Genomic DNA, 26170 nt, shown 5'->3' with positions numbered 1-26170 from the left:
AAGCAAAAATAGTAAAAAAATATATATATACTTTTCAGGGAGTCATGCCAACTCAGCTTTTTTACATCTGTGTGCGTGTGTGTGTGTGTGTGTGTGTATATATATATATATATATATATATATATATATATATATATATATATATATATATATATATATATATATATAATTATAATCATTATACACAGCGTCTAATTTCTCTTCGGGTAACAAACTTCCCCAAATCTGGACACACTCCCCCCCGTGTGTAGACTTAATAGTAGTAATAGAAATAGTAGTAGTAGTAGTAGCTGCCATAATACTTCTTACTTATGTATTATAATTTTTCTGAGCTAGATTTAAAGCAAATCTGATCAAACATGCTGCTATGTTACTGAGCCCTTTCTGGCGTAGGTTCTGCTTCATTGGTGAAGTTCCAGCTGGGCTGTAAGAGGAATCCCAGGCCAGGCAACAAAAAACAACACAAGTGTGAAAAGAAAACATTATTTGATGAACTTGTGTCTGCCGTCATGGAAACGGGGATCCATTACTGTTTTTCCAGAGCATGGAATGAAACATTCAGCATTGGGGTATATATATAATCTTTATTTTATTTTGAATTTTAAACATTGTCATTTCAAAGCAATAGTTTTGCCAGTTGTTTTTGTTATGATGTTTCCAACAGGAAAGGGGTTTATATCTAAATTATCTATTTGTCTGTCTATCTTGTTTATATATTTTATTTATCTGTCTATCCATTTGCCTGTAGATGTCTCTCCATGACTTTTTGGTACCTATGGTCTGATACGTCATGATGCATGACAATTAAATGTGAATATTTTGCATTGAAACAAATATGGTTTACCTGCAGTCCTATGACAATTGCATGCTGTCTCTTCCTAATGTAGAAAATATCAAAGTGTTGAGTGATAAACTGGACGGTAAATGCCTCTCTTGATCTCTTGCCTGTATTCCAGGCCCTGGTGCTGAAAATGTCAGGACATAAAAGGTTTGTGCACTGTAGAGAATCTAGAGGGGACTCTGGGCAAAGTTCTTACTGGGTTAATGCAGTGTGACTCATGAGGCATCCTAAAAGCAGTATTGCATAATCTGGCAGGGTTGGTAACACAGTAAATCATCAGTGGTTACAAAAAAAAAAAAAGTAATAAAATTTCAAAAAGAGGAAGGGCCGATTGTTTACCCTAACACTAGGTGCAGTGTTTACCATAACAAACTAACACAAAGTTCCCAGACTTCTGATGTGGAGAAGAACCTGAACCCTTACCGCTCACACTCGAAATGTCTTAAGGCAGTCTGACTGTATAGACTTTTTTATTACAGGCTGCTCTGTTCTTGAGGCCTTGAAATAATTAGAAAGTAGACACAATAAAATTCTGGTTTATTGTCGCCTGTTGTGTCACCTGTGTGATGTCTGTTACTGTTGTGTAGCTCAGCGGCCCAGGCTGGTGAAGTCAGGTTGATGATCTGTTTTCAGAACACTTTTTGGGCAATGTATTGTGGTATTACACCAGGTAACGGGGAGGGGGTTTGGTTACTCTGTAGAATAGAGTCATATACCTTTTTAAGAAGGTGCGTTGTAGTGCTGACTTGGGCCTGGGGGTTATGAAAGTGGTTGGGCTGGACTTCGTGACTTAATATTTTTAACCATTGCTATCATAGTGCATACATATTCCTCAAAGCATTACATAGAGAGGTTATGTTTCCATTGGGGCCCACAATCTAGTTCCCATATCAGATTAAGTACTTTGAGCTATTTAACTCTTTGTGCTGCATAATTTTCTTCGGTGGTGTTTAAAATGGTCAGGCCTTTTCTAAATGACTTATTTTTTATCATTGCTCTAATATAGCACTTACATGTCTCCCTATCTGTTTCCTATGTCAAATTTAACAGTAGTTTAACTCTTCAGGCTGCATAATGTAATTTAAAATAATGCATTAGTTTTACCTATGTCCAACCCTAGATAGCTGTTAATATATCCCAATGCTGAATATCCAATTCAGCTCTGCTACATCTGCATATTCATACACCATCAGTACTACTATTTGCCATAATAGATGGCAGTGAGGACTGCAGAACTCTAGGCAGCAATAGGTTACGTCCCCTCTCTTATCCCAACTGATGAAACCATTTGCGCTCCCGAGTTGTGTTTATTTTAAGTTGGTTCCATTAATATGTCTTAATCTGTAACAAATGTTCTGTTATGCATTCAAAGTTATTGATTTTCCTCTAGTTTAGGAAAATAAATAGAGGCTTAGAGGAGGGGAATACACACACAACACCTGCACGGAGAGATTGTGGGAAAGTTCTGACACCATCAGTTAAAATTGTTATTGTTTGGTCCAGACTTGGCTGGTTAGGACGCAGTTTGTTTGTTTTATGGAGTGCAGACTTGGGTTACTGGAAACTTGTTTTCTTTCCCCGGCACAGACTTCAATTACGTTTTTATAGATTTTTTATTTCTGTTCTGTTCTTTTTTTTTTTTTTTGGGGGGGGGGGGGGGGGGGGGTTCTTTAATATTTTCCTAAAAGGAGGGATAGTACATACACAGTGAGTTGGGATCCTTCTGTCCTCTTCCAGGGCCTTTACCCCGGGTGACAGATATTGACCTCTCATGCAGTCAGTTCCCCAGTTCACAATGTGAAAACACAGTCGCAATGAATATTTAGTAACAAATGTAGTTGTCATTCATTATATCCCTGTAACGTGAAGAACTGGACGGCCATTGATTAGGTGAGAGATGGAACCTGCCTGTTAAACAATGAACTGCGCTTAGGTTCTTTGAGGTCTATCAGTTCCTTAAATCTGAGACATCGTTGTGCAAATAGCCTAGAATAGGGTAAACCGACAGCATCTCAAAGGTCGTCATCTGTGATATCTCAAGGGCTCCTGTGTTTTTTTTTTTTTTTCCTCTGCCTTGTATTTTCTTATTCTTTTTCATGTCTTGACAAAACAAGATGACACAAGACAGAATACATTAAATTTAGATTTTTATCTAACCTGTTACGGTGGTGGCAGTTTAATTTATCTCGCTTTTTTTATGTACCATCCAAGATGACAATTCTTTGTACAATCACTTTAATTGGCAAACTACTTTGTAGAAAAGCCTTTTACTGGTCTTCCATTGGCCTTGATTTTTTTTTTTTCATAGCCATGTATATATCTCAAAAAAATCTTTTTTAACATCTTCTGACCTTTAACACCAAGAGAGCTGACTGGTTGGAGTGTCTTCATTAGTAGTAGATCAGTGAATGGCAAAATTGTCAAAGATTCCACTGATGTTTTCTCATTAGAATGTAATTTGCAATCTGGTATTTGACTGTGATCTATAGACAGAGGTGTCTGTAATAGGTGAGACCAGCCACACTTCTAAAGCAAATCCAGATCTCGGAGTATGGTGCTTCACCAAAGTTTGGAATCAGTGTCCAAATATATATATATATTTTTTTTTCATTATCATTTTTTTTACGAACTAGTTTTTTTTCACTTAATATTGTTTTGTGTTATTTGTGTTCATGTATTTGTTTATTTGTATTTATTTATTTATTTTGTGTATGTATTCATTTATTTTTTGAAAAAAAGTCTTTAGGGAAGTCTTTGGTAATATTGCCCGCTATGGCATTGATGAATTGGTACCTTGCTCCTTACAACTTAAAAGAGCAAACAGAGAGGGGGGGGGGGGGGGTCAGCAAGCTCATTCATCAAAGCTGTAAATGACATTACACATTTGTACCGGGGGCGGGGGGGGGTATAAAAGTGTAATGTTATCTTCAGTCAGATATTTCCGCGAGGTGAAAAATATCTATTGTTTTTTAACTCTATTAACATAAATGTTTTTCTAATTACCATAAATAAATGCAGAGCACTTAGGTTCAGCTGGTAATTTTAGCGCAAGTGTTTTCATTTATTAGCATTATAATTGAACCTAAGGATCTTTTTCTCATTTTAATATTTTTTTAGAGAAATATAGGGCCAAGATTTGTAGAAGGGAAAAGATAGAGTACCTAAATAGTGAAAATTTTTAAAAATAATAAAACATTTATTTATTGAAGTCTTTGACTGTCTGATATTAACAGGGTTTAATTATTCCGAGCCTCCTCATATTTTGTGAGCAATGGAATGGAGTATTTATTGTCACTAAAACAATTAACCTGGCAGGTAAGCTGAAGGCTGGCAATGAATACGAATTGAGAGATAAGATCAGGGGCATCAGTCACCCCCAGTGAACCGCACGAGAGACGAAGAACACGATTCTATCTCTGCCCAACCTGATCATAACCGCCTCCCACATTATATCAAATCCTGTTTCGGTAAATGAGAACAGTTTTTATTTACATAAAAAGGGCTTTGTGAGAAGCAGGCGAATGACTTGCAGGCAGTTTTATAATTTACATTAATGAATCTTGCCATGTGGGAAGGTAGGGGAGGGAGATGAAGGGGAGAGAAGGAAAAAAAATAAACTCCATTGTAAAATTTGCAATAAATTGTGGATTTGGAATTGGTGTACTTATAAGTGGTGTTTTTGGTCAAGAGACTTTGTGCCGTGACACGTTCCATTTTCATACTATCTAGGAATAATTATTCATATAGAAACTCATGCTTTTCTAATATTGTTCCTTATATGTGATAGCCTTTTGTGTGGGTGTTTTACATAGCTAGCATTGTTCTTGACTTATCATGATACATGATAACGTGATAAATCTGATAAATTTGTGTTAACTGACAAATTCTGTTCTACTATGTACATGCCCAAAATGGTTGCCTTGGTAGGCCAGGTGTAGCAATGGACCTTTTAAGAATTCACTGGTACCCTCTAAGTTGAGACTACACCGATGTTGTGGGGCAACAAACTACGCTGCACAGTGGTCGAACAAGTCTACCATGGAGAGTTCAATAACCAGTTTGGTCATTGGCTGTAGTGTTGTTGAGGCCCATGTGTGCCTTGAATCTCATTATGCCAAGTGCAAGTTCAACATTTACAATCAAACATTTCATTGGTCGAAAAGTTTCATGTGACATTTCTACACAGTTTGTGTTTGTTATTAAGGCCCATGTATCCTACAAGGTACCTGAGAGGTCACAGGTCATTCATGGATGTTTTTATGGATTTTTCTATTGTATGTTTAAAATTCTAGTAGGTAAATGCCCACAAGTCCACTATTGTCACATTGTGCTATCTGAAGGTAAATATCGAATGGCATATACTGCAATTTGGCATTGTTGTACATTTGGCACTAGTAATTCCTTGTTTTTGAGATTCCTAAATGTGATGCTATGAAACTTTTTGCCTTCTTTGTTAACATTAGATACCCTTGGGTTCATGCGTGTCATGGACCACTTAGTGATGCCACTGTATCCTGTGACAACATCTTGCATATTGGCATTGAATGTTTTCGTGTGAACAGTTACTTACACAGTAGTATAGTACATTATAATAAACTCTGCTGGTTAATATAAAGGGGTTAATATTTAGTAGACCAATTTTTTTTCTCCCTTAGCAAGCCTCCCAGAACTACCTAAAACATTTATCAACCACTACAGTCTAGATGAACAGTTCTAATGGTCATGTACTGCACAGACTTAACCCCTTGTCTTAACACTTGCTCTGCCCTTAGAGCAGTCTGTTGCCTTCTTTCTTGGCAGCAGAAGGGTTAACTTGTCTACTAATAGTATAATTTGCATTGCAGATCCCTAAAGGCAGCTTGTTGTGGGGTTGGGGCATTGGGGATGGGGGGGGGGGGGGGTTGTATCTGATTCCTTTCAAAAATTGATGTCTGAAATGATTCATCTGGAATTCTATTCATTTCTGTATACTTTTTTTTTTTTATGTTGAACGGCTAACAGATTTAAATTCAAATTTGTGGTTCAGCTTTATTGTCGACCAAGGCGAGAAATACTAATCGGGCAGACACGATACTTTCTTGCACTGAACAGCTGTGAATTCAAATGAACATGAGGAAGAGGAATAGAAATTACCAAAACTTCCCCTTTTTTTTTTTTTTCTTCACCCCCCTCTGAATCAAATACTTGCATGGAGGGTTCTGCAGAGAGTGCCAGTCTGTGTATTAATATGAAGTTTAGTTTTGACTGAGTACATTCAGTATGGGAGTCATAAATATTAGAGAGTTCTACTTAAGAAGTTACATGACTGTTTTAAATACTATTGATTTAAACCACTGGGTAGATTTTATGAATCAAAGTGTAATTTCCAAAGCCTGGCTATATTTCTCCACAATAAACCACTCTCTCTGGTGTGCCCTTAGCTGCTTTAGAGACGTTCAACACAGGATTAAATGATAGCAGTTACAATGATCAATAGGTTAAGACCAGGACAATCATTCTTGTTGCTAATGACCTCAGTAGTAATGGGTAATAAAGTGTGGGCTATTATGGGCTAGTGCTAGTTCACGTTGCCCTTTGGTGGTAGGGACTATCTCTAAATCTTGCTTGAAGGGGGGTTCAAAAAATTGGGTACAATGATTTTCTAGGTATTTTCTTAGATGGGTTTTTCCTTTATGGATATTAAGAAGGGCCTGCAAACCTTAACGTGAAGAGTCATTCAAACCCCCTTCCCCTTCTTAAACTTATCTTTCCACATTTCATTGCCTGAGTAGAAGTCAACCAAGCGCCTAAATTAGAAATAATACATTGAGGAAAGATGACTTAGTATATGTAATGTCATCTTGTTCCATGTTCGTCATCTTACTTACTGCACCACTTGCCTTTTCCCTCTAGTCATCAGTTACACTGCTTAAAAAGAAGGGAACCCTAAGATAACACATCCTAGATCTGAATGAACTAATCATATGAAATACTTTCATCTTTACATGGTTAAATGTACTGCTGTCTGGATATGGAGTCACACCCAAAATCAAAATGGAAAACCACACTACAAGCTGATCCAACTTTGATGTAATGTCCTTTAAAACAAGTCAAAATGAGTCTCACTAGTGTATGTGTGGCCTCCACGTGCCCGTATGACCTCCTTACAATGCCTGGGCATGCTCCTGATGAGGTGGCGGATGGTCTCCTGAGGGATGTCCTTCCAGACCTGGAATAAAGTGTCTGCCAACTCCTGGACAGTCTGTGGTGCAAAGTAGCGTTGGTGGATGAAGCGAGACATGATGTCCCAGATGTGCTCAATCGGATTCAGGTCTGGGGAACGGATGGGCCAGTCCATAGCATCAATGACTTCCTCTTGCAGGAACTGCTGACACACTCCAGCCACATGAGGTCTAGCATGGTCTTGCATTAGGAGGAACCCATGGACAACCGCACCAGCATATGGTCTCACAAGGGCTCTGAGGATCTCATCTCGGTACCTATTGGCAGTCAGGCTACCTTTGTCAAGCACACGGAGGGCTGTGCGGCCCTCTTTCCCCCCCCCCCCCCCAAAAAAAAACAAAAATGCCACCCAACACCATTACTTACCCTCCCCCAAACCGGTCATGCTGGAGAATATTGCAGGAAGCAGAACGTTCTCTTCGGCGTCTCCAGACTCTGTCACATGTGCTCAGTGTGAACCTGCTTTCATCTGTGAAGAGCAAGGCGCCAGTGGCAAATTTACCAATCTTGCCGTTCTCTGGCAAATGCCAAACGTCCTGCACTGTGTTGGGCTGTAATCACACCCCCTACCCGGGCCTTCATACCCCCCCTCATGGAGTCTGTTTCTGACCACTTGAGTGGACACATGCACATTTGTGGCCTGCTGGAGGTAATTTTGCAGGGCTCTGGCAGTGCTCCTACTTTTCCTCCTTGCACAAAGGTGGATGTAGCGGGCCTGCTGCTGGGTTGTTTCCCTCCTATGGCCTCCTCCACGTCTCCAGATGTACTGGCCTGTTTCCTGGTAGTGCCTCCATGCTCTGGACACTTCGCTGACAGACACAGCAAACCTTCTTGCCACAGCTCGCATTGATGTGCCATCCTGGATGAGTAGCACTACCAGAACCACTTGTGTGGGTTGTAGACTATGTCTCATGCTACCACTAGAGTGAAGGCACCACCAGCATTAAAAAGTGACCAAAACATCAGCCAGGAAGCATAGGAACGGAGAAGTGGTCTGTGGTCACCACCTGCAGAACCCCTCCTTTATTGGGGAAGCCTTGCTAATTGCCTATAATTTCCACCTGTTGTCTGTTCCATTTGCACAACAGCATGTGAAATTGATTGTCAATCAGTGTTACTTCCTTAGTGGACAGTGTGATTTCACATAAGTGTGATTGACTTGGAGTTACATTGTGTTGTTTAAGTGTTCCCTTTTATTTTTTTGAGCAGTGTATTTGTCTTGAATAGAGTCCAAATCTTTTCGGGCAAAAAAAAAAAAGAAATGACAACCCGTAGCTGAAGGTAGGCTTCCGCTGTTTGCTTATCAGAGCAGCATTAATGGCAGAGGAGACCTCAAGGAAAAGTAAACTTGTATTGTGATATAATGATTTGGGCATTAAGGAAGATGAGTGATGTTGCCTGGTAAATTGTATTTATTGAATGGCTTGTTATATTTTGAAAGCAATGCAGAACGGAATAGACCGAATTAATGGGATTACACCTCTCTGCTTTTGATGATAGAGCTCTCCCAGGAATTGCCACAGTGCCAGTTTGTTGATATTCCTGAATCAAACAAAGTCGTGTAGCTCAGTGAACATTACAACAGGGACTTTGCATTGAACTGTGGCCAATTGTTTAAAAAAAATAAAAAAAATGCCTGACCCAGGGCTTGGGATGCCCAAAAATATGCACTTTGCATGGGTATCTCTGCCTTTTAATGTCAGCATGACTTTTCTGTAAACCAAATCCATTACAAGGAAAAGGAAGATCCCTTTTTTGCAACCCATACACACACACACACACACACACACTGGGGGCATAAGGGAAAAAAAAGTGGATTTATGCAACAATGCCGAGGAATATGTCGTTACTGTGTATCTGACCTTCAAGAACCATTTTAAGTTAATCAAAATTAGTGATGCTGAGAAATAAGGACATCAGTGCATAATGACTGTGAAATTAGGAGAGAGCTCACTATGCAAATGACAGAAGAACCCAAGTGAAAAAAGGCAAGATAAACTGCATATTAAGGCATTATGTTACATAAAATTAATGCAGCATTTCTGTCTTTTGCTTACCGCTTATTTGAAAGCTTTTTATTTCATTTTTTTTTTTTTATGTTCAATTACAGTCGTATCTGGATATATCGGTTTACGTATTTTATTCTTTTAATAGCACCTGTAAAAAATATAAACGTATTTTGCACGTGTCTGTATAGATAATCCGCTTGTGTATGTCTGTCATAAGAAGAAAAAAAAAGAAGAAATGTTTGATTTATTATAATTTTGGCTATGCAGCTTCATAACCAGAAGACCTTTTGCTTTTGGATAGTGTTTATTTGACAAACATTCCTTAGATTATACATATTTATAATCTAAAGGGATTTTTTTGTAATTTTGAAAATATTTTTGTTTGTACATGCATTATTCTGAGGGTCAAAGGAAAATGTGTTTTTTTATTTTTTTTTTCTCTTTTAATTTATATATATATATATAATATATATATATATATATATATATATATATATATACAAATCAAAAAATGTTGCAGTATCTTGTAATACCTTTTTTATTGGACTAACAGAATTTTGTAGAGACAAGCTTTCGGGATTCCTCCCTTTGTCAAGTCTAAAGCAAATCTTTAAACTTGACAAAGGGAGGAATCCCGAAAGCTTGTCTCTACAAAATTCTGTTAGTCCAATAAAAAAGGTATTACAAGATACTACAACATTTTTTGATTTGCATCTGCATCACTGGACTAATACAGCTACTCAAATTCACTATATGTGTGTGTATATATATATATATATATATATATATAATATATAATTTTTTTTTTTGCCCGTGTACCAGCAAATTAAACACAAGTGCGGTGATTATTTTGAATAGGTAAATTACATTCTAGGAAGCTTGCAGCATTTGTAGCATTGTCATTAGGTAGCCGCTTGAATACAATTTGTGTAACCTTGGCTGAGACAGCCTGTCATTTTAATGTCAGTGTTTTATCTGAAGAAGACATCATCCTTTCAAATACACAGTTCAGGTTCCTTAACAGAAACGCCTGAGCAGAAATGTGTTAACAGTTGCAAATATGAAATGCTATCAGGTTCATCACTGTAGCTGTTTGTCATCGAAATGTCACAGAAAACTGCTTTAATGGTATCTCACATAATATGGGGGAATTGGAAACATCTGTATGTTGGATGAAGCCGGGAAGCCGTCCTCAGCTGAACAGACAGTATGATATATGAATTTTTTAGGTAGCAGTTTTAGGTTGCTGGGGAGAGGGCTCTGAAATGGAATTTGCATGACGTCCTGTCTACATTGGTGGAGGCTGTGGCTTTGCAATGGCCAGTGAACTTCCCGTGTTTTAATATGTACATTTATTCTTCTCAGGTTCCAGTCTCAGTGGCTATGATGACACCCCAAGTAATCACTCCTCAGCAAATGCAACAAATTCTCCAACAGCAAGTGCTTACACCCCAACAACTACAGGTCTTACTTCAACAACAACAAGCGCTCATGCTTCAGCAGGTAATGTGTTCCGACTCTATGGCAGGTAGTATTGTAACTAGATTTTGAGAGTGGGCATTCCCGAATGAGGAGACTTTACACCACATGTTGGATTACTGCATCCTCCCCCCCTAGTTACCCCACATTAGGTAGCAAATGAGGTGACTTTGCACCACATGTTGGATTACTGCATCCCCCCCCCGTTACCCCACATTAGGTAGCAAATGAGGTGACTTTACACCACATGTTGGATTACTGCATCCCCCCCCCCAGTTACCCCACATTAGGTAGCAATTTCCCCACATTAGGTAGCACAGATTCCCCACATTAGGTAGCAATTTCCCCACATTAGGTAGCACAGGTTCCCCACATTAGGTAGCACAGATTCCCCACATTTGGTAGCACAGATTCCCCACATTTGGTAGCACAGATTCCCCACATTAGGTAGCATAGATTCCCCACATTAGGTAGCATAGACTCCGCACATTTGGTAGTAGTTTCCCCACATTAGGCCGCAGGTTCCCTTGCAGGTTCCCCACAATGGGTCAAAGTCTCCCCACATTAGATCGCTGGTTCAGCCCCCCCCCCCCCCCCCCCCCCCCACACACACACACAAAAAAACACATACAACACAGAGAGACACACACACAAACACATACACACACAGTCAGAGAGACACACACTCACAGACACACACACAGTCACAGTCACACACACATAATCACACAGTCACACACACTCAGAGTCACATACACACACACAGTCACATACACACACAGTCACATACACACACACACACACACAGACACACACACACAGTCACACACACAAACATAGATAGAGACAGACAGAGAGACAGACACACACACTCATCCATCCAGCGCAGCGCTCCTTCTCACCGGGCGCCCTGCGAGTGACGTAACTGACGTCCTCCTGCGCGGCCATGCAGTGTGACGTCAGGCCGGCGCAGACGTGGGAGCGGAGGCCGGGCACAGTGCTGGTGAAGGTGAGGGGGGGGTGTAAAAACGGACGGGCGCACAGTGCAGGTAAAAGGGGGGGTTGCTGATGGACGGGCGCACCGCACACTCAGCGCAGGTGAAGGCGGGGGGGGGGGGGGTGCTGACGGAAGGGAGGCCGGTCGAGCACAGATGGGGGGTGTCGGTGTAGCTGGGGAGGGGGGGGGGGGGCGCTGCGGAGCATCTTGGGTGTAACCCCATTAGGTTGGTGTCACCCCGTGCGGACCGCACCCCCCGCCCCTGGGTCGCAACGCCACTGCATCAGAGGCACAAGATGGCCCCATAACACAAATATTTATACCCAAGTGACTCATGTGTGATGAAAGGCCAAGGCAGGCACTTGAGGGACCTTTATGTAATTGATCAGCATCTTCTTGGTACTTCTATTGAGCGCCACATTATTCCTCAATTGGAGACCAAGGATAGGACTCTGACCACAGCAAATTCAATGGTTTTGAAAAGACTAGAGTTATTTCCCTCCTTGTTGAATGCTAGGACCATTGGCTTTTTCTTATTTATCTTCTGAGGTATATAAATATATCTGGGGAATTTCCCAGCATACATCTCCATTGAAAGGTTATGATGTATAGGACTACAGTCACATATATCACCAATGGCCTCCAGTTTTCAAACCAAAGTATAGCATGAAGTATCCATTTTTGATAATGGACCCGTCTGTATAGAAAATGTGGTGTACCCGCCGTAAAGAAAGGCTGCACCTTTGCAATGGAACTGCTACTACTAGAGGCAGAAACTGGCATACTGTGATTTTGTGATGTTCAATAGGATTCTCCAAAGAAAGCTGCCATAGCAGTGGACTGGCTGTGTCTTGATGCAAGTCATTTTGCAAGGGGACCCCTTGGGTAACCTCACTGTTCCTAATAGGACATCTGATTTGAGTTCATCTTTGTGAGGCATATACACACTTTTTCATTCTTAAGAACAATTGCCAGTATTGAGGATAATTTGCCATCCACTCTCCACGTTCACACTAAACATGTCTATAGCCATCCAATGACACTGCAGTATTTTGGCCTCCATCTGATTGGTATATACCAATATAAGCTTTTTTAATATGTTAACCAATCGTTGGATGATATTATGTGGCTTGGATGCGTTATAGGAATATGTTTAACACATCCATCACCCATATTGGAATGCTCACAATGTTGGAATGCTCACAATGTATCCGTTAGAAGGATCCCATACTAGTCTATGGGTGATGAATACCAATGTCACAGCCTTCCAATGTGTACGCCAAAAACACAAAAACCAGGAAGAGGAAACATATGGTCCTTCAGCCAATGATATACATGCCCTTGGAGACAATCATACAAAATAATAACTCAACTGAAATCTGCCAATGAGGCCACGGATAAACACATTAGGCTAAAATATTTATTTTTATTAAAGATGATACTAAAAGAAAAACAATGCCTCACAATACAGTGCTCAGAAAGGTATCAAATCAGATATAGCACTAAATAATAAACACAAAACCAGGGGAGGGGGTTTAGGGTACATGTGAATAACCTGACCTGACCAACCCTACCTAGTCTAACCCCTTGCCCTCACTACAATAAGTGTGGACAGGGAATAGGGATACAAATGATATCCATAGTAGAAGTCACATATACATTAAGAATAAACAATGCAATGACTCAATATGTATATACTCTTACTCCTAATGACCTACGTGTTTCACCCTTACTTGTGGTTTAGGGTTCATCAGGGCTCAGGGGACCAGTCAACATATCACAATAGATAATAATCAATAAAACACTATGTACAAAAAATTATAAAGAAACAAAAAGTGAAGCACACGTGATACAAAAGCGTAATAACCGCACGATAATACTGAGTATATGATGAGTAGATAAATGAAAATAGATAAATCAATCCACTCAGGCCACAGTGATTAAAATATGACTCCTTGATTGTACTATGAGTAGATGAAGAATACGTTCCTTGCCCAGAGTAAGTACTCCAAATGAAGTTAGGTATACATAAGATGGCCAAACGTTGTACCACAGGTATGTCACCCCTGTTTGCCAAATCCTGGGTTACTAATAATACTGGAACCCTTGTGTGTTGAATAGTGGACTGAGGGCTGATAGCTGGTGTGGCACACAAAATGCAATGATACAATATATTGGGCCAAAAATACCCCTGACCAGATGATACAATGCGCCAAAATAAATCCAGGTGGATTATTAATGGATTAGAAACACTTCCAGAAAGCACCTAATACGGGAAGCATAGAGCGTCAGGCAGCCAAAGATAAATAGAAAATTCGATAATACAGGTGCCTGGTGCCACCTCCCTAATGTGGAGGCTTCAGAGGAGACGATAACCCCCAGTCCCTGGTGTCCCTTGTATGGACTCAGTATGCGGCGTCGACGCAGGTGTGCCACACCAGCTATCAGCCCTCAGTCCACTATTCAACACACAAGGGTTCCAGTATTATTAGTAACCCAGGATTTGGCAAACAGGGGTGACATACCTGTGGTACAACGTTTGGCCATCTTATGTATACCTAACTTCATTTGGAGTACTTACTCTGGGCAAGGAACGTATTCTTCATCTACTCATAGTACAATCAAGGAGTCATATTTTAATCACTGTGGCCTGAGTGGATTGATTTATCTATTTTCATTTATCTACTCATCATATACTCAGTATTATCGTGCGGTTATTACGCTTTTGTATCACGTGTGCTTCACTTTTTGTTTCTTTATAATTTTTTGTACATAGTGTTTTATCGATTATTATCTATTGTGATATGTTGACTGCTCCCCTGAGCCCTGATGAACCCTAAACCACAAATAAGGGTGAAACGCGTAGGTCATTAGGAGTAAGAGTATATGCATATTGAGCCATTGCATTGTTTATTCTTAATGTATATGTGTCTTCTACTATGGATATCATTTGTATCCCTATTCCCTGTCCACACTTATTGTAGTGAGGGCAAGGGGTTAGACTAGGTAGGGTTGGTTGGGTCAGGTTATTTACCTGTACCCTAAACCCCCTCCCCTGGTTTTGTGTTTATTATTTAGTGCTATATCTGATTTGATACCTTTCTGAGCACTGTATTGTGAGGCATTGTTTTTCTTTTAGTATCATCTTTAATAAAAAATAAATATTTTAGTCTAATGTGTTTATCCGTGGCCTCATTGGTAGATTTCAGTTGAGTTATTACAATGTGTACGCCAAGCATTACAATGTTCAACACTTACCCTGAAGTACTTGGAGAAGCCCATTTGCTTTCTTGTATGGGCCACAGTAGTTACACTTATCATATAATGTAAATCAATAGACTTGTGCACGTGGAGTTCTACTTTGTATGATGGACATGTCCTCTTCCCATGTATAAGCAAATTGGTTATGTTTTTTGTATACAGTTTTTTTTATCTTTGGGTTCCATTTGCTTTATTCTGTTGCCTTTTTAACTCCAGTCATCTTTTTCATCTCTTCTAATGAAATTGAGTGGATTAAGGTATATGTATACAGTGGCCGGAGGTAAACGCACTTCAAACCCATCATTTTAAATGAAAGCACGCGTTGTACAGACGAGATTTACCATGTTCCTCTCCAAGGGCATCGCGTCTTTGTTGTTACAAACATAGGTCATCACTTGCCTTATTTTAATTAGTCCGCACAGGGGAGAGAAGGTAGGAAAAAATCCCTAACCCATACTTTCTATCAGTACAATTTGTAGATTACTTTCCAAACTGCAACGTCAAGAACAGCCTGGGCCCTCTGAATTTATTGTCAGATTTCAAACGAAAAGGTCAGACCATTCCAGATAAAAGAATGCTATTTTTCAAATTGCTTTTGTGTCACGCCACAAAAAAAAGAGTCCCGAATTGTCACTTGTACATTGTAACTGACACTGGATTCCCTTTTTCTCACAGCAGCAGCTTCAGGAGTTTTATAAGAAACAACAGGAGCAATTGCAGCTTCAGCTGTTACAGCAACAACATGCAGGAAAACAGCCGAAAGAGGTAAATCCTGATTGTATGGACTAGGTTATGTGTAATGTTGTCTATTGTTGGTTTGGCCTTTGGATCATGATCAGAGTGGATTAAGGGGCTTGGAGGCCTCTAGGCAAATAATATGATGGGGCCTTTCTTATTTTAAATATGTTAAACCTTTTTTCTATAAAGGGTTAATCTGTGTAGGAATGCGTTTTGTTGTCCATCATTTTACATTGCATAGAGTTCAGCCAATGTACCATTTCTGCAGGGACTAGTTTGTCTAAATATGGATTTGCTCACTGTAGAGACTGGTACAGGTACTAAACTGTGTACAGTGTTAAATGGTGGGCAACAATTGCAGTAGAGCAGCCCTCGACTTAAACTGGCAACTGTGTTGAATACAATCAATAATACTGCCGTATAGTGACCCTATCATGGTCAGGTACCCATTTTACACAGGTGGTCTGCAAAGTAAACCAAGTGAATGCAGATGCAGTCACAGCTTAAATAACTATTCTATCCAGTGACAGTTTACGTCTTCTCTCCCTAGACCGCTAAGACAACTTATCCTGGCCCTAACTCATCTCTATCCATTTTCTTACCAGGTTTTCGATTTACCAGCACCCACTACACAAACTTCCCATTCTGTTTACCCTTTAACAGTGTTTTTTGGAGGCAAAAAATAGCAACACTGATTGTGCTACCCAAAATAATAGTGCCCCCCCCCCCCACCTTGTGGCCCTGCCATATATTAGTGCCGCACATTGTAATACTGTCATTACACAGTAATAGTTCTCTTTTGATGTCCCCCACACAGCAATGGTGTCTTTGTTCCTCCCTTCCACACACTTTCATAGTACCCTATACACAATGTCAATTTCTCCTTGGTGTCCCCTTTCAAAAATGACACCTTCCTAATTCCTCCCCACCCAAAATAGTGCCTCCAAACATATTTAACAATGATACTTACCTAGGCCTGTTTTCACAATAAGTGGCACAATGATGTCACTACGCCACTTTGATCTATGCAGCGTCTTTCTAGGCCGCTTGTTGGCGACAAGCCATTTTTGACAGGCCTCCGGTTTACATGACTCTGAGATGGTTTACCAATGGTAGGAATCACAGAGTGAATGGTGGAGCAAGGAGCAGATGATGTGGGGCTAGAGACCTGGAGACCCAGAGCTAGTGACAACACTACTGCCTAGGATAGTTTTGGTGAAGGGCCTGGGACATGCTGAGTGCCACCACTATGATCTGGCCCTGATCATGGTGGGTCTCTAACTACATGGCTGTCATATATGATCCAGTATTGTGCTGTTTAGAATAGAGGGAGAAGCTTGTATGCAGTCTGATGATATTGGCAAGACTAAACAGTTAGGTGCATTTGATGACCTCTCAGGAACCAGAGATGACATTGAATTAACCCACCTGGATCCAATATGGGCCATGGTTTTAACCCTCCTCTTTCAACCTATTGTTCCATTGTTATCTTTAAGAAGGTTATTACTAGTAAAAAATGTCATATTGCAGTAGGATCCCTATGACTGTAAACAATGTTGGTTAATCCCTACCAGCTATGTATATGTTACTACCTTTTGAAAAGTTACTCTGGCATCATCCATATTATCATTGCTGCAAATGATCTAGAACAGTCCAGTGGATGAATGAGCTGAGTTTTTGTAAGCAGTCATTCAAATTGGCCAAATAAGAGATCCAGGCATGGCATTCTTTATTTCAATAGACAGAACTTTTAGTTGAAAGACATGTTGGGGAAAAAATACATTCTTAATATGTCTTCCTACAATCAGTATTGGTACAGAGACTAAAACCCACATCATTCTTTGAGAGAAAAGAGCACCAATCTTCATAATATGGCTTCCAGTGAATCTAGACAGTGCTAAAGGAAAAAATATGGTGACTGTCCAGTAACAAGTACATGTAGGTCATGCTGTTTATATGAGGTGGCCCCATCGTGAGAGGAGTTACCCCTGTTGTTACTAGGTTTTGAGGACTCCCCTCTTTAAAATGAGCAGTATTGTTGGCAAGCAAGTAAGGATTATTGGCCCACAGTAATAAAAAGGGAATGGATGGGGAATCAAACACTGATCCCTTCTGTATTAGATGGCAAAATTCAGCACCACAATGGGATCACATTACATTCTTTCCTTAGATTCCCCCTCTGTTCTATGTACACCACTGACTAGTAATGCCACTTACACCACTGACTAGTAATGCCACTAGGGATCAATGATGTTTATAGATCCAAATAGATTTGTTAGCTGTCTTCTAGTGAATATTGGTTTACAGCCAAAAATGGCTTCTGCCAAAAACCAAAGAGTTGCTGTTAATGTCTTTCAACCAAATTCTATAGACAAAAGCACCAATCCTATTAACATGTTATGGGGATCAGTCAGATGACAACGTAGCTGACCAATTACTGCGCTCATTCACCCACCAGACTGACTTGGTCCCATGTGGTGTGGGTGTTGTGCCTACATCTACGAAATAATGAACTGTGAAATGTGGTGTAAATGGGACAAGCAGGCGTGCTTATTTATGCAAACAGGCCAGCATATGTTTTTATGTGGCCAGTGCCATTGTGAGCCCTGTCATCCATCTTTTTGGATATCATTTGAGCTGGGGTGGTACTAACTGCATGTCTGGTACACATAGGAAAATCCTAACAACCTGACAAGTTGTTGTATTTATCATTGAGCTATTTGGGAATCTTATCTGGTTGAAATAAACATCTTTGAGGGCCTTAGCCATTACACAAACATTGCAGAATGTTCAGGTTGTATTTATTTTGACAAATGTAACCTATATGAGGTTTATAGGAATTGCTCTTTTTATAAACCAAGAAAGCTGGAGTGAATAATAATTAATTGCAACTTCTCATTAATAGACCAGGGCTGTTTTTGGCAGCCTTTGTCTGCTACACTATAGGAAGTATACACGGATCAGCCATATCATTAAAACCATCTGCAGATTTGTATATTATGTAGGGCACAAAATAATTTTATGTAGGTCACCTTGTGCCACCAAAACTGCTCTGATATCACCCAAGAGCTTTATACACAGTTTAGACTGCTCAATGCTGCATTCCTTCAGATGGATTCCAGAAGTTCGATACCAGGGGTCCCATGAAAGTGAATGGGACCTCTGGCATTGGACTTTGGGGAATTCGTCTGATCTCGTGAGTCTTGGAGCAATTCTCGTGCTATGAGACTGCCTGGAAAGTTAAAATATATTTTGTTGCTCATATGAAAGGGGACTAACACTTTAAGTCCTGTGAATTGCAATGATAAAGACTTCATGGATCTGTCAACACCTTCTTTGTGAAGGTCTTCAAGCAGTTCCTGAAATTTTTTTACAGTGTGGCAGGGCACATTATCCCACTGAAATGAGTCACTGACATTAGTTAATACTATTGCCATGATGACAAGTACATGAATGCCAGGACCCAAGCTTTGCCCACACTGGCTCCACTGCCATCCTGGTGCCACCCAGCCATCCACATGATGTAAGAGAAAATATGTATTATTAGACCAGGCCAGCTGCATTAATTACTCCATGGTCTAGTTCTTATACTCATATGCCCACTGTAGACCCTTTCCTAGTTGACAGTGGTTCTGCAGCTACACTGCCCCCATACTTAACAACTGTGATGCACTGTATATTCTGACACCTTTTCTATCATGGCCAACATTTGATTTTTCAGCAGTTTTTGCTATAGTTGCTGTTTTGTGGGAAATACCAAGACTGGCTTGTTTTCATTCCCAACATGTATCAAGAAGCTGTGGGTGCCATTGACCATGTCCCTGGTTCACCTCTTGTCCTTCCTAAATGACTGCTAACCACTGCATAAGACAATATCAATAAACTGTATACTATATTCTCCATACGGCATTGGGTTGTTGCCATTACTGGGAACCCATAGCTTAGTGGTTTCTTTGCAGGGTTTCCTTGCAGTGCTGGTATCCTGCTATAAAGCTGGCTTGGAATGGGACTCCGAGTCAACAGGGAAGTCCCCTGCTGCTTCTCATTACAGCTCTGATTAATACATCTCTCAGTATTTGAGTATTCTAGAGATTGATCAAGTTCGGCAGGGCAGGAAGAAGCCACCAAGGAATGCCCCAATGACTCGAAGCCCTGTTCTCGGCAGGCTTTATAACTGTGATTCCTCTGAAGCACTGCATCTTTTTAAAGTGAATTATATATCCTATTACAGAAGCCTGTATGTGTCTGATGCTGCCTGTGCTTCCTTTTTAAGTTCCCTTTTAAACTACTGTACATTGAATTTTGCATTGTTCCAGTACAGTTGCTCCTTAGCACCAGGCCATAAGATACACACACCTGGGAATTTTTCCCCTTCCGCATCCTTAAAAACAAACAGTGTGACCTATAAATGCAGGAATACAGATTCTCATGTTCTAGAAGGACATGTGGCAGGAGGTTTTTAGATGCTATTGCACTTCCTTAGAAGTTGGTGCCCCAGCTAAACAATGCTAGTGGAGGGCAGGTTGCAGTATTGAGTCGGACACATACATTCTGTCTCTGCCCATCCATTTCATTACGAGGAGCGCTCCAGTCCTGTACAAAAAGGGAAACAGATTAGAAAGTGTCTAAAATGTAAATCTAACGGGCTAACAGTAATTAAAATGGAAATGGCACAAGGAGAGAAATGCATGTAATTGGGAGATATCGCGGTGCAAAATGCTCTTAGCTTTGTTTTGCTGGCTGTTGCTTTAATTCAGTAGGGCTTATTCATCAGTAGCAATTCAATGCGTGTTAATGACTCTGAGATGCAGGCATCACTGTGGACAAAGGGATGATTATTGTGCGGTCAAAAGAAGTTCAAAGACAAGAAGGGAATTTCAGTTTTTTTTTTCCCCTTAGAGATCCACATTCAAGAGCATACAAATTAAGCCAAATGTTAGAAACCACAGTCTGAGAGCTGACTTCAAAGTCACAACTCTGTAATTAATGAACTGCAAGCTTCAGTTTGGACAAGTCGTGGTTTGACGCACTCATAAATCAACATGACAGTTCTGTTTCGGCGGCTCAGACACTGCTTGTCATTGAGTCACATCAGATGTAAACAGAAAAAAAAAGAAGAGGCGAGAGTTAGATAGAGGAGGCGCAATTGATCAACAGAATTGGTAAAAACCAACTTTTGAAGCGCATTATTCTTGATCACAGGAAATGGCTGTAACCTCCAGAGGGTTGCACGCTCCTTCTGCTGGTCTTTTTCTTTTCTTTTTTTTTCTCCCCTGCTCGAATACGATTTCTAACAGCCTTCAAAAAGGAGAATAAGAATTATGGATCTTTTCCCTTGTGGCTGACAGGCACTCACCCCCTGTTGCTATTTTGTGCCTCTTTCTTTTCAAAGGCATCAAAAACATTGTGTGTTTTTATATTTTTATTTAAAGAATCCTTTAACTTTATATTTAAGAGACAATGCCATTCTTACGCGTCACCTGCCATCTCTTATTAACGTCTTACTAAGAATATTATACATAGGCCGACGTTTATCATTGTCTTTAAAAAGGGCGCAAGCAGGGTTTATCTGCACCTTTTTTGCACATTTCTGCAGATTTTGAGTTGCACTCCACTGATTTTGGCAATACACATGGTATGGAAGGGTTTTTGTCAACTGTGAAAAGGTGCAAAGCCACTGAAAAGTCTCTAAAACTACACCAGCCCAGACTTAGCTTAGCTTTTTGTGGAGAAATTTCAGAAAATGTGACCTGCACAAAATTTATCAAATGCTCTGTGACCATTTAATACATTTGGTGTGCCTATACATTACCAGCACACATGAAAAGATGTAGAAAAATGCTTCACTTACACCTACAATGAAAAATGACTGCCATAGTCTGGACTTCTTTATACTGTATTTTTGGGGGGTCATTTTTTACACTTTTCTAAGCTGGACCCCATGCTGTGTTTTTTCTGGAGTAGTATGGGTGAAGACAGTGGACGTCTCTGTAAAATTTTCTACAGCTTGCATCACTGGGTCTGTGGCCCCTATTGCTATATATGTGTGTATATATATTCATTCTTTGGTTATATATATATATATATATATATATATATATATATTATATATATATATATATATATATATATATATATATATATATATACATATATATATATATATATATATTATATATTTTTTTTTTTCTTGGAGGAAAGCAAGTGTCCAGTATGAACACCATGTGATAGACAAATCAAATGTTCTGCTTGGCTGAGATAGACAGGAAAGGGCCCTCCCAGTAGCGACAAATTTATTCCCTGGAGTTTGGAGGAATAACCTCTTTATTAGGCTGTTTCCTTTTTACATGACTTAATGTTAAAATAACCTTTAGTGTCATGTTTTCTCATGTTTAACACAGCCGGGGTTTTCAGATAGCCATATGAAATCACTGTAGGCATCTGTCTCTTAGCAATGCTTTTAAAGGCTCCTCCCATTGTGAAAGAACGAGGGTTGCTAATTAACAACATTTTGAAAAACCAGATCTTTGTCAGAAAGTGACCTTAAAATCAAAAATTTTTGCTGATAATTTGGCGAAATTGTAGATAAAATAGCTACACTAGGAGGCCCCAACCCTTTATAGTGAACACTGTCACCTTTGCATAATCATGATCATCTTGGATTCAATATTAGGCAAGAACTACAGCCAGCACTCCTCTAGATGGCCAGGACCTATAGGATTGTTCATCCTGAGCCACTGCTGCTACCTGAACTATATAAGTGTAATAGGCAGCAATGGATAATTGTAAAGATATACAATTATCTGTCCATTAGACAGGGACTTCGAAAATGTGAGGGTTTCACAATATCTGTAGATCCACAGGAAGAGAGAAGTGAATTTTTGAAAAATTTGATTCAGCCGAATAAAAAAAAAATTGCTTTGATCCTGGGCGATAAATTCTGGGCAAATTTTTATTAGTAATGTATTTTAATGATGTGTTTAATAAAGTGTGTGTGTGTGTGTTTCACTTTTTTTTTTTCCTCAAATTTTTTTTTCATTTTTTTTTTGGTAGTACTACTACTCCTGTGATGTATAATAATGGGTGCTAACAGCTGAATAATATCCGTCAAAATAACGGGCATATTCATCCATTAAGACCCGTTATAACATCCGTCATGTACTGTTATTTTATGGCCGTTTTAACACACCTGCCTACAGACTCCCGCAATAACAGACTTGTTTCCATGATGGGAGTAGTAGTTCCCTGGCTGTGGGAGTCTGCCGGTCGCTGGGGAGGCTACATTAGTTTTTGTACTACTACCCCCATCATGGAACACTCTGTTCCATTATGGGGGTTGTAGTACATGGGCTGAGGGATTGATCCACCAGGTCTCACTTCTGAAACCCGATGCGATCAGAAGGTATTAAACAGAGGAGCAGGTGGCATGCTCCACTAACCTGCGATGTACGGTGCATTTTTACTTTCACCTTTATATTCTCTGCTGGGAGTCCTGAATGGCCGCCACAGAGGAGCCATTCAGGGCTCCCGGCGGGGTTTTTAAACTACTAATTTGACCCCCAAATGTATGCCCCCCATGCATGTTTATAATAATTGGCCCCAGTGTGTTTATAATAATTAATTGGCCCCAGTGTGTTTATAATAATTCATTGGCCCCAGTGTCCTTATTTCCCCTCCCTCTGCCTGCTCCTCATCTTCTTGGAGCAGGGCAGCAACGGGACATGTAGGCTTCATTCATTCACCACTGCTGCCAAACATGTCCCCGCTACTGCCTTGCTCCTAGCGCAATCAGCGCCCCGCCAGGACATGTCTATTCTCGTCTGCTCATCTCTGTACGGAGATGAGCAGTAGAGAATAGACATTTCCTGGCGGTGCGCTGATTGCGCTAGGGGCAGGAAAGCAGCAGGGACATGTCGGGCGGTGGCGGTGAATGAAGCCTACATGCAGGACATGTCTGCTTCATTCATGCATTCACCGTCGCCGGTTCCCGACCTGTCCCATTTGCTGCCCTGCTCCAAGAAGATGAGCAGACAGTGGGAGGGGAAATGAGGACACTGGGGGGGGGGGGGGGGTGGATAAGGATAAGCACACTGGTGCCAATGAATTATTATAAATATGCATAGGGGGCATACATTTGGGGCCATATTAGTAGTTGAAAAACCCCGCCGGGAGCCCTGAATGGCTCCTCGGTGGCAGCCGTTCAGGGCTCCTGGTGGGGAATTTAAAAGTGAAGTAAAAAAAATACACCGTACATCACAGAGGAGTGGAGCATGCTGCCCACTCCCCTGTTTAATACCTTCTGATCGCATTGGTGTGATCAATCCCTCAGCCCATGTACTACAACCCCCATCATGGAACAGAGTCTGTTCCATTATAGGGGTAGTAGTACAAACACTAATGCAGACTCCCACAGCCGGGGAACTACTATTCCCATCATGGGACTCTGTTCAAGTATGCTATAAAATAACGGTACATGACTGATGTTAAAACAGGTCTTAACGGATGAATATGCCCGTTATTTTGACGAACATTATTCAGCCGTTAACACCCGTTATTTCATCCGTTATTATACATCCGTTTTTTAATTCTACAATACAGAAAATGGATGTTTAATAGCGGATGAACACTCAGTGTGAAAGCAGCCTAAAATGTAGACTCCATTCTTGGTTGTATAAAAACATGATAAAGCCACAAAAAAAAAAAAAAGTTAATGTTAATTTTTAAACAGGGATCAATTTATGTGGGCGGGCAGGGACCTAAAAATGTAACCAGCAATAAAAAAAATTTAGAAAGGGGCACTATAAATGTAAAAATAATATATTTTTTAAAATACTTTTAAAATTAATTTTTTATTAGTAATGCATTTTAATATTGTTTTAATAAAGTGTGTGTGTGTGTGTATTAAAGCTGGGCGATATGACCAAAAATATGTATCACGGTATTTTTGTAAATGATGGCAGTTCCACATTATTTAACGGTATTTACCCCCCCCATCATCATGTGACCCGTGGGCGCTGCTTCCCCCTCCCCCCCCCCCCCGTTTATCAGCCCAGCACTGCGCTGTCCCGCGAGTGCTGCTTCTCTTCCCCCCCAAAATAATTATCAGCCGCTGCGCTGTACTGTACTATCCTGAGCCCGGGCTGCAAAAATGAACAAAATAAACTTTAACTCACCTTCTTGCTTCAGAACCTCCGCTGATCTTGCTGCTTCCTGGAGATGGGAATGTCACAGAGCCGTCAGCCTATCACCGGCCGCAGTGATGTCCCGCCTCGGCCGGTGATAGGCTGAGCGCATTGTCTTGTAAGGAGCCGGCCGGCTTCTTACATGACAGTGTGCTCAGCCTATCACCGGCTGAGGCGGGACATCGCTGTGGCTGGTGATAGGCTGACGGCTCTGCGACGTTCCCATCCCCAGAAAGCAGCAAGAGCAGCGGAGGGACCATGAGGCCAGTACTGGAGCAGTGAGGGAACATAGGAAGAAGTGAGTTAAAGTTTATTTCTGAAGCCTGGGTTTAAGATAGTACACCACAGCGGCTGATAATTATTTTGGGGGGGGGAGATAAGCGATTGCGGGCCACATATTAGTCCCCAGATGTGGGGGATAGCGCAGAGCTGGGTTGGGGGGGGGGGGGGGAAGAGAAGCCGAACAGCTCCCTCGGTATTGCGTTATAGGAAAAAAAATTGCCCAACCGGTATTGCGGTATAGGAAAAATTCATATCATTCAGGGAAAAAATCACTTTTTTTCTCTCTATTTTTTACATTTTTTAGGTAGCACTACTACTCCCTGCATGGAACAGACTGTTCCATGATGGGAGCAGTAGTACCTCTACTAATAGACAGATCACAGCAGCTGTCACTCCTGACACCCGATGATATTGTCCTTTCTATTGCAGAGATGGATTGGCTTTCTCCTGCGCTCGCATTTCTGCACTATACTCTGGCCAGCCAGTGATGTGAATAGAATTCACACCACTTATTCATATTTCCCGCAGAGAGCTGTGATTGGCCAGATGATTCCAGCCACTCGCAGCTCTCTGCGGTAAATATGAATAATAGATATATAAACAGCATTTACTCATACTACAGTGGGACCAGAGAAGAGCGGCTGGCTGCCCGCATCTATACATTATACAGGATGATCGCATCGGGTGTCAGACGTGACACCCGCTGCGATCTGTCTAATAATGCAGGTACTACATCTCCCAGCATGGAGCAGAGTGTGCTCCATGCTAGGAGCAGTAGTACCTGCAGTTGAGGACAGATCACAGCAAGTGTCACTCCTGACATCCGCTGCAATCATCCTATCTATTGCAGAGATGTGAGGCAGGAGAAAGCCTCTCGCATCTATACATTATACAGGACGATCGCCGGGGTGTTGATAATGAAGAAATTTGTTATTTCGAAACAATTAGAAGTTCAGATTTGGTCCGAATCGAATTATTCCTGAAATTCGGAACGAATTCGACTTTGTCAGATTCGATTCGCTCATCTCTAGCCACAGGTGTGAGCCCACTGCTGTAAAGGATGCCATTCACTGATACATTTCTGTTGTCTGTCAGCAGGGCTGAATCAAGGTCCATTAAGGCTCCTGGGTAATAATTTTGTGAAAATGTGAGACTAGCT

At 40.7% G+C, this 26170-nt stretch overlaps 1 protein-coding gene across 12 annotated transcripts in view; it reads left to right on the top strand.

Annotated features, from left to right (window-relative positions):
- Positions 1-26170, top strand: part of FOXP1 (forkhead box P1) — an 837055-nt gene that overhangs the window by 714369 nt on the left and 96516 nt on the right. For 10 of the 12 annotated variants that reach the window (XM_056524614.1, XM_056524621.1, XM_056524619.1 and 7 more), the window contains 2 exons: positions 10438-10575; positions 15485-15574. In XM_056524614.1, coding sequence (XP_056380589.1) covers positions 10438-10575; positions 15485-15574 — 228 coding nt within the window. Of the gene's footprint in view, positions 1-428; positions 570-10437; positions 10576-15484; positions 15575-26170 lie in introns of those variants that run through there. The other 2 variants (XM_056524622.1, XM_056524620.1) reach the window with 2 other exon arrangements.

This window comes from Hyla sarda, chromosome 6 (genome assembly GCF_029499605.1).
Source record: "Hyla sarda isolate aHylSar1 chromosome 6, aHylSar1.hap1, whole genome shotgun sequence".
Classification (NCBI taxonomy): domain Eukaryota; kingdom Metazoa; phylum Chordata; class Amphibia; order Anura; family Hylidae; genus Hyla; species Hyla sarda.
Note: the sequence above shows the minus strand (reverse complement) of the source record. Positions and strands in the feature narration are given on the sequence as shown.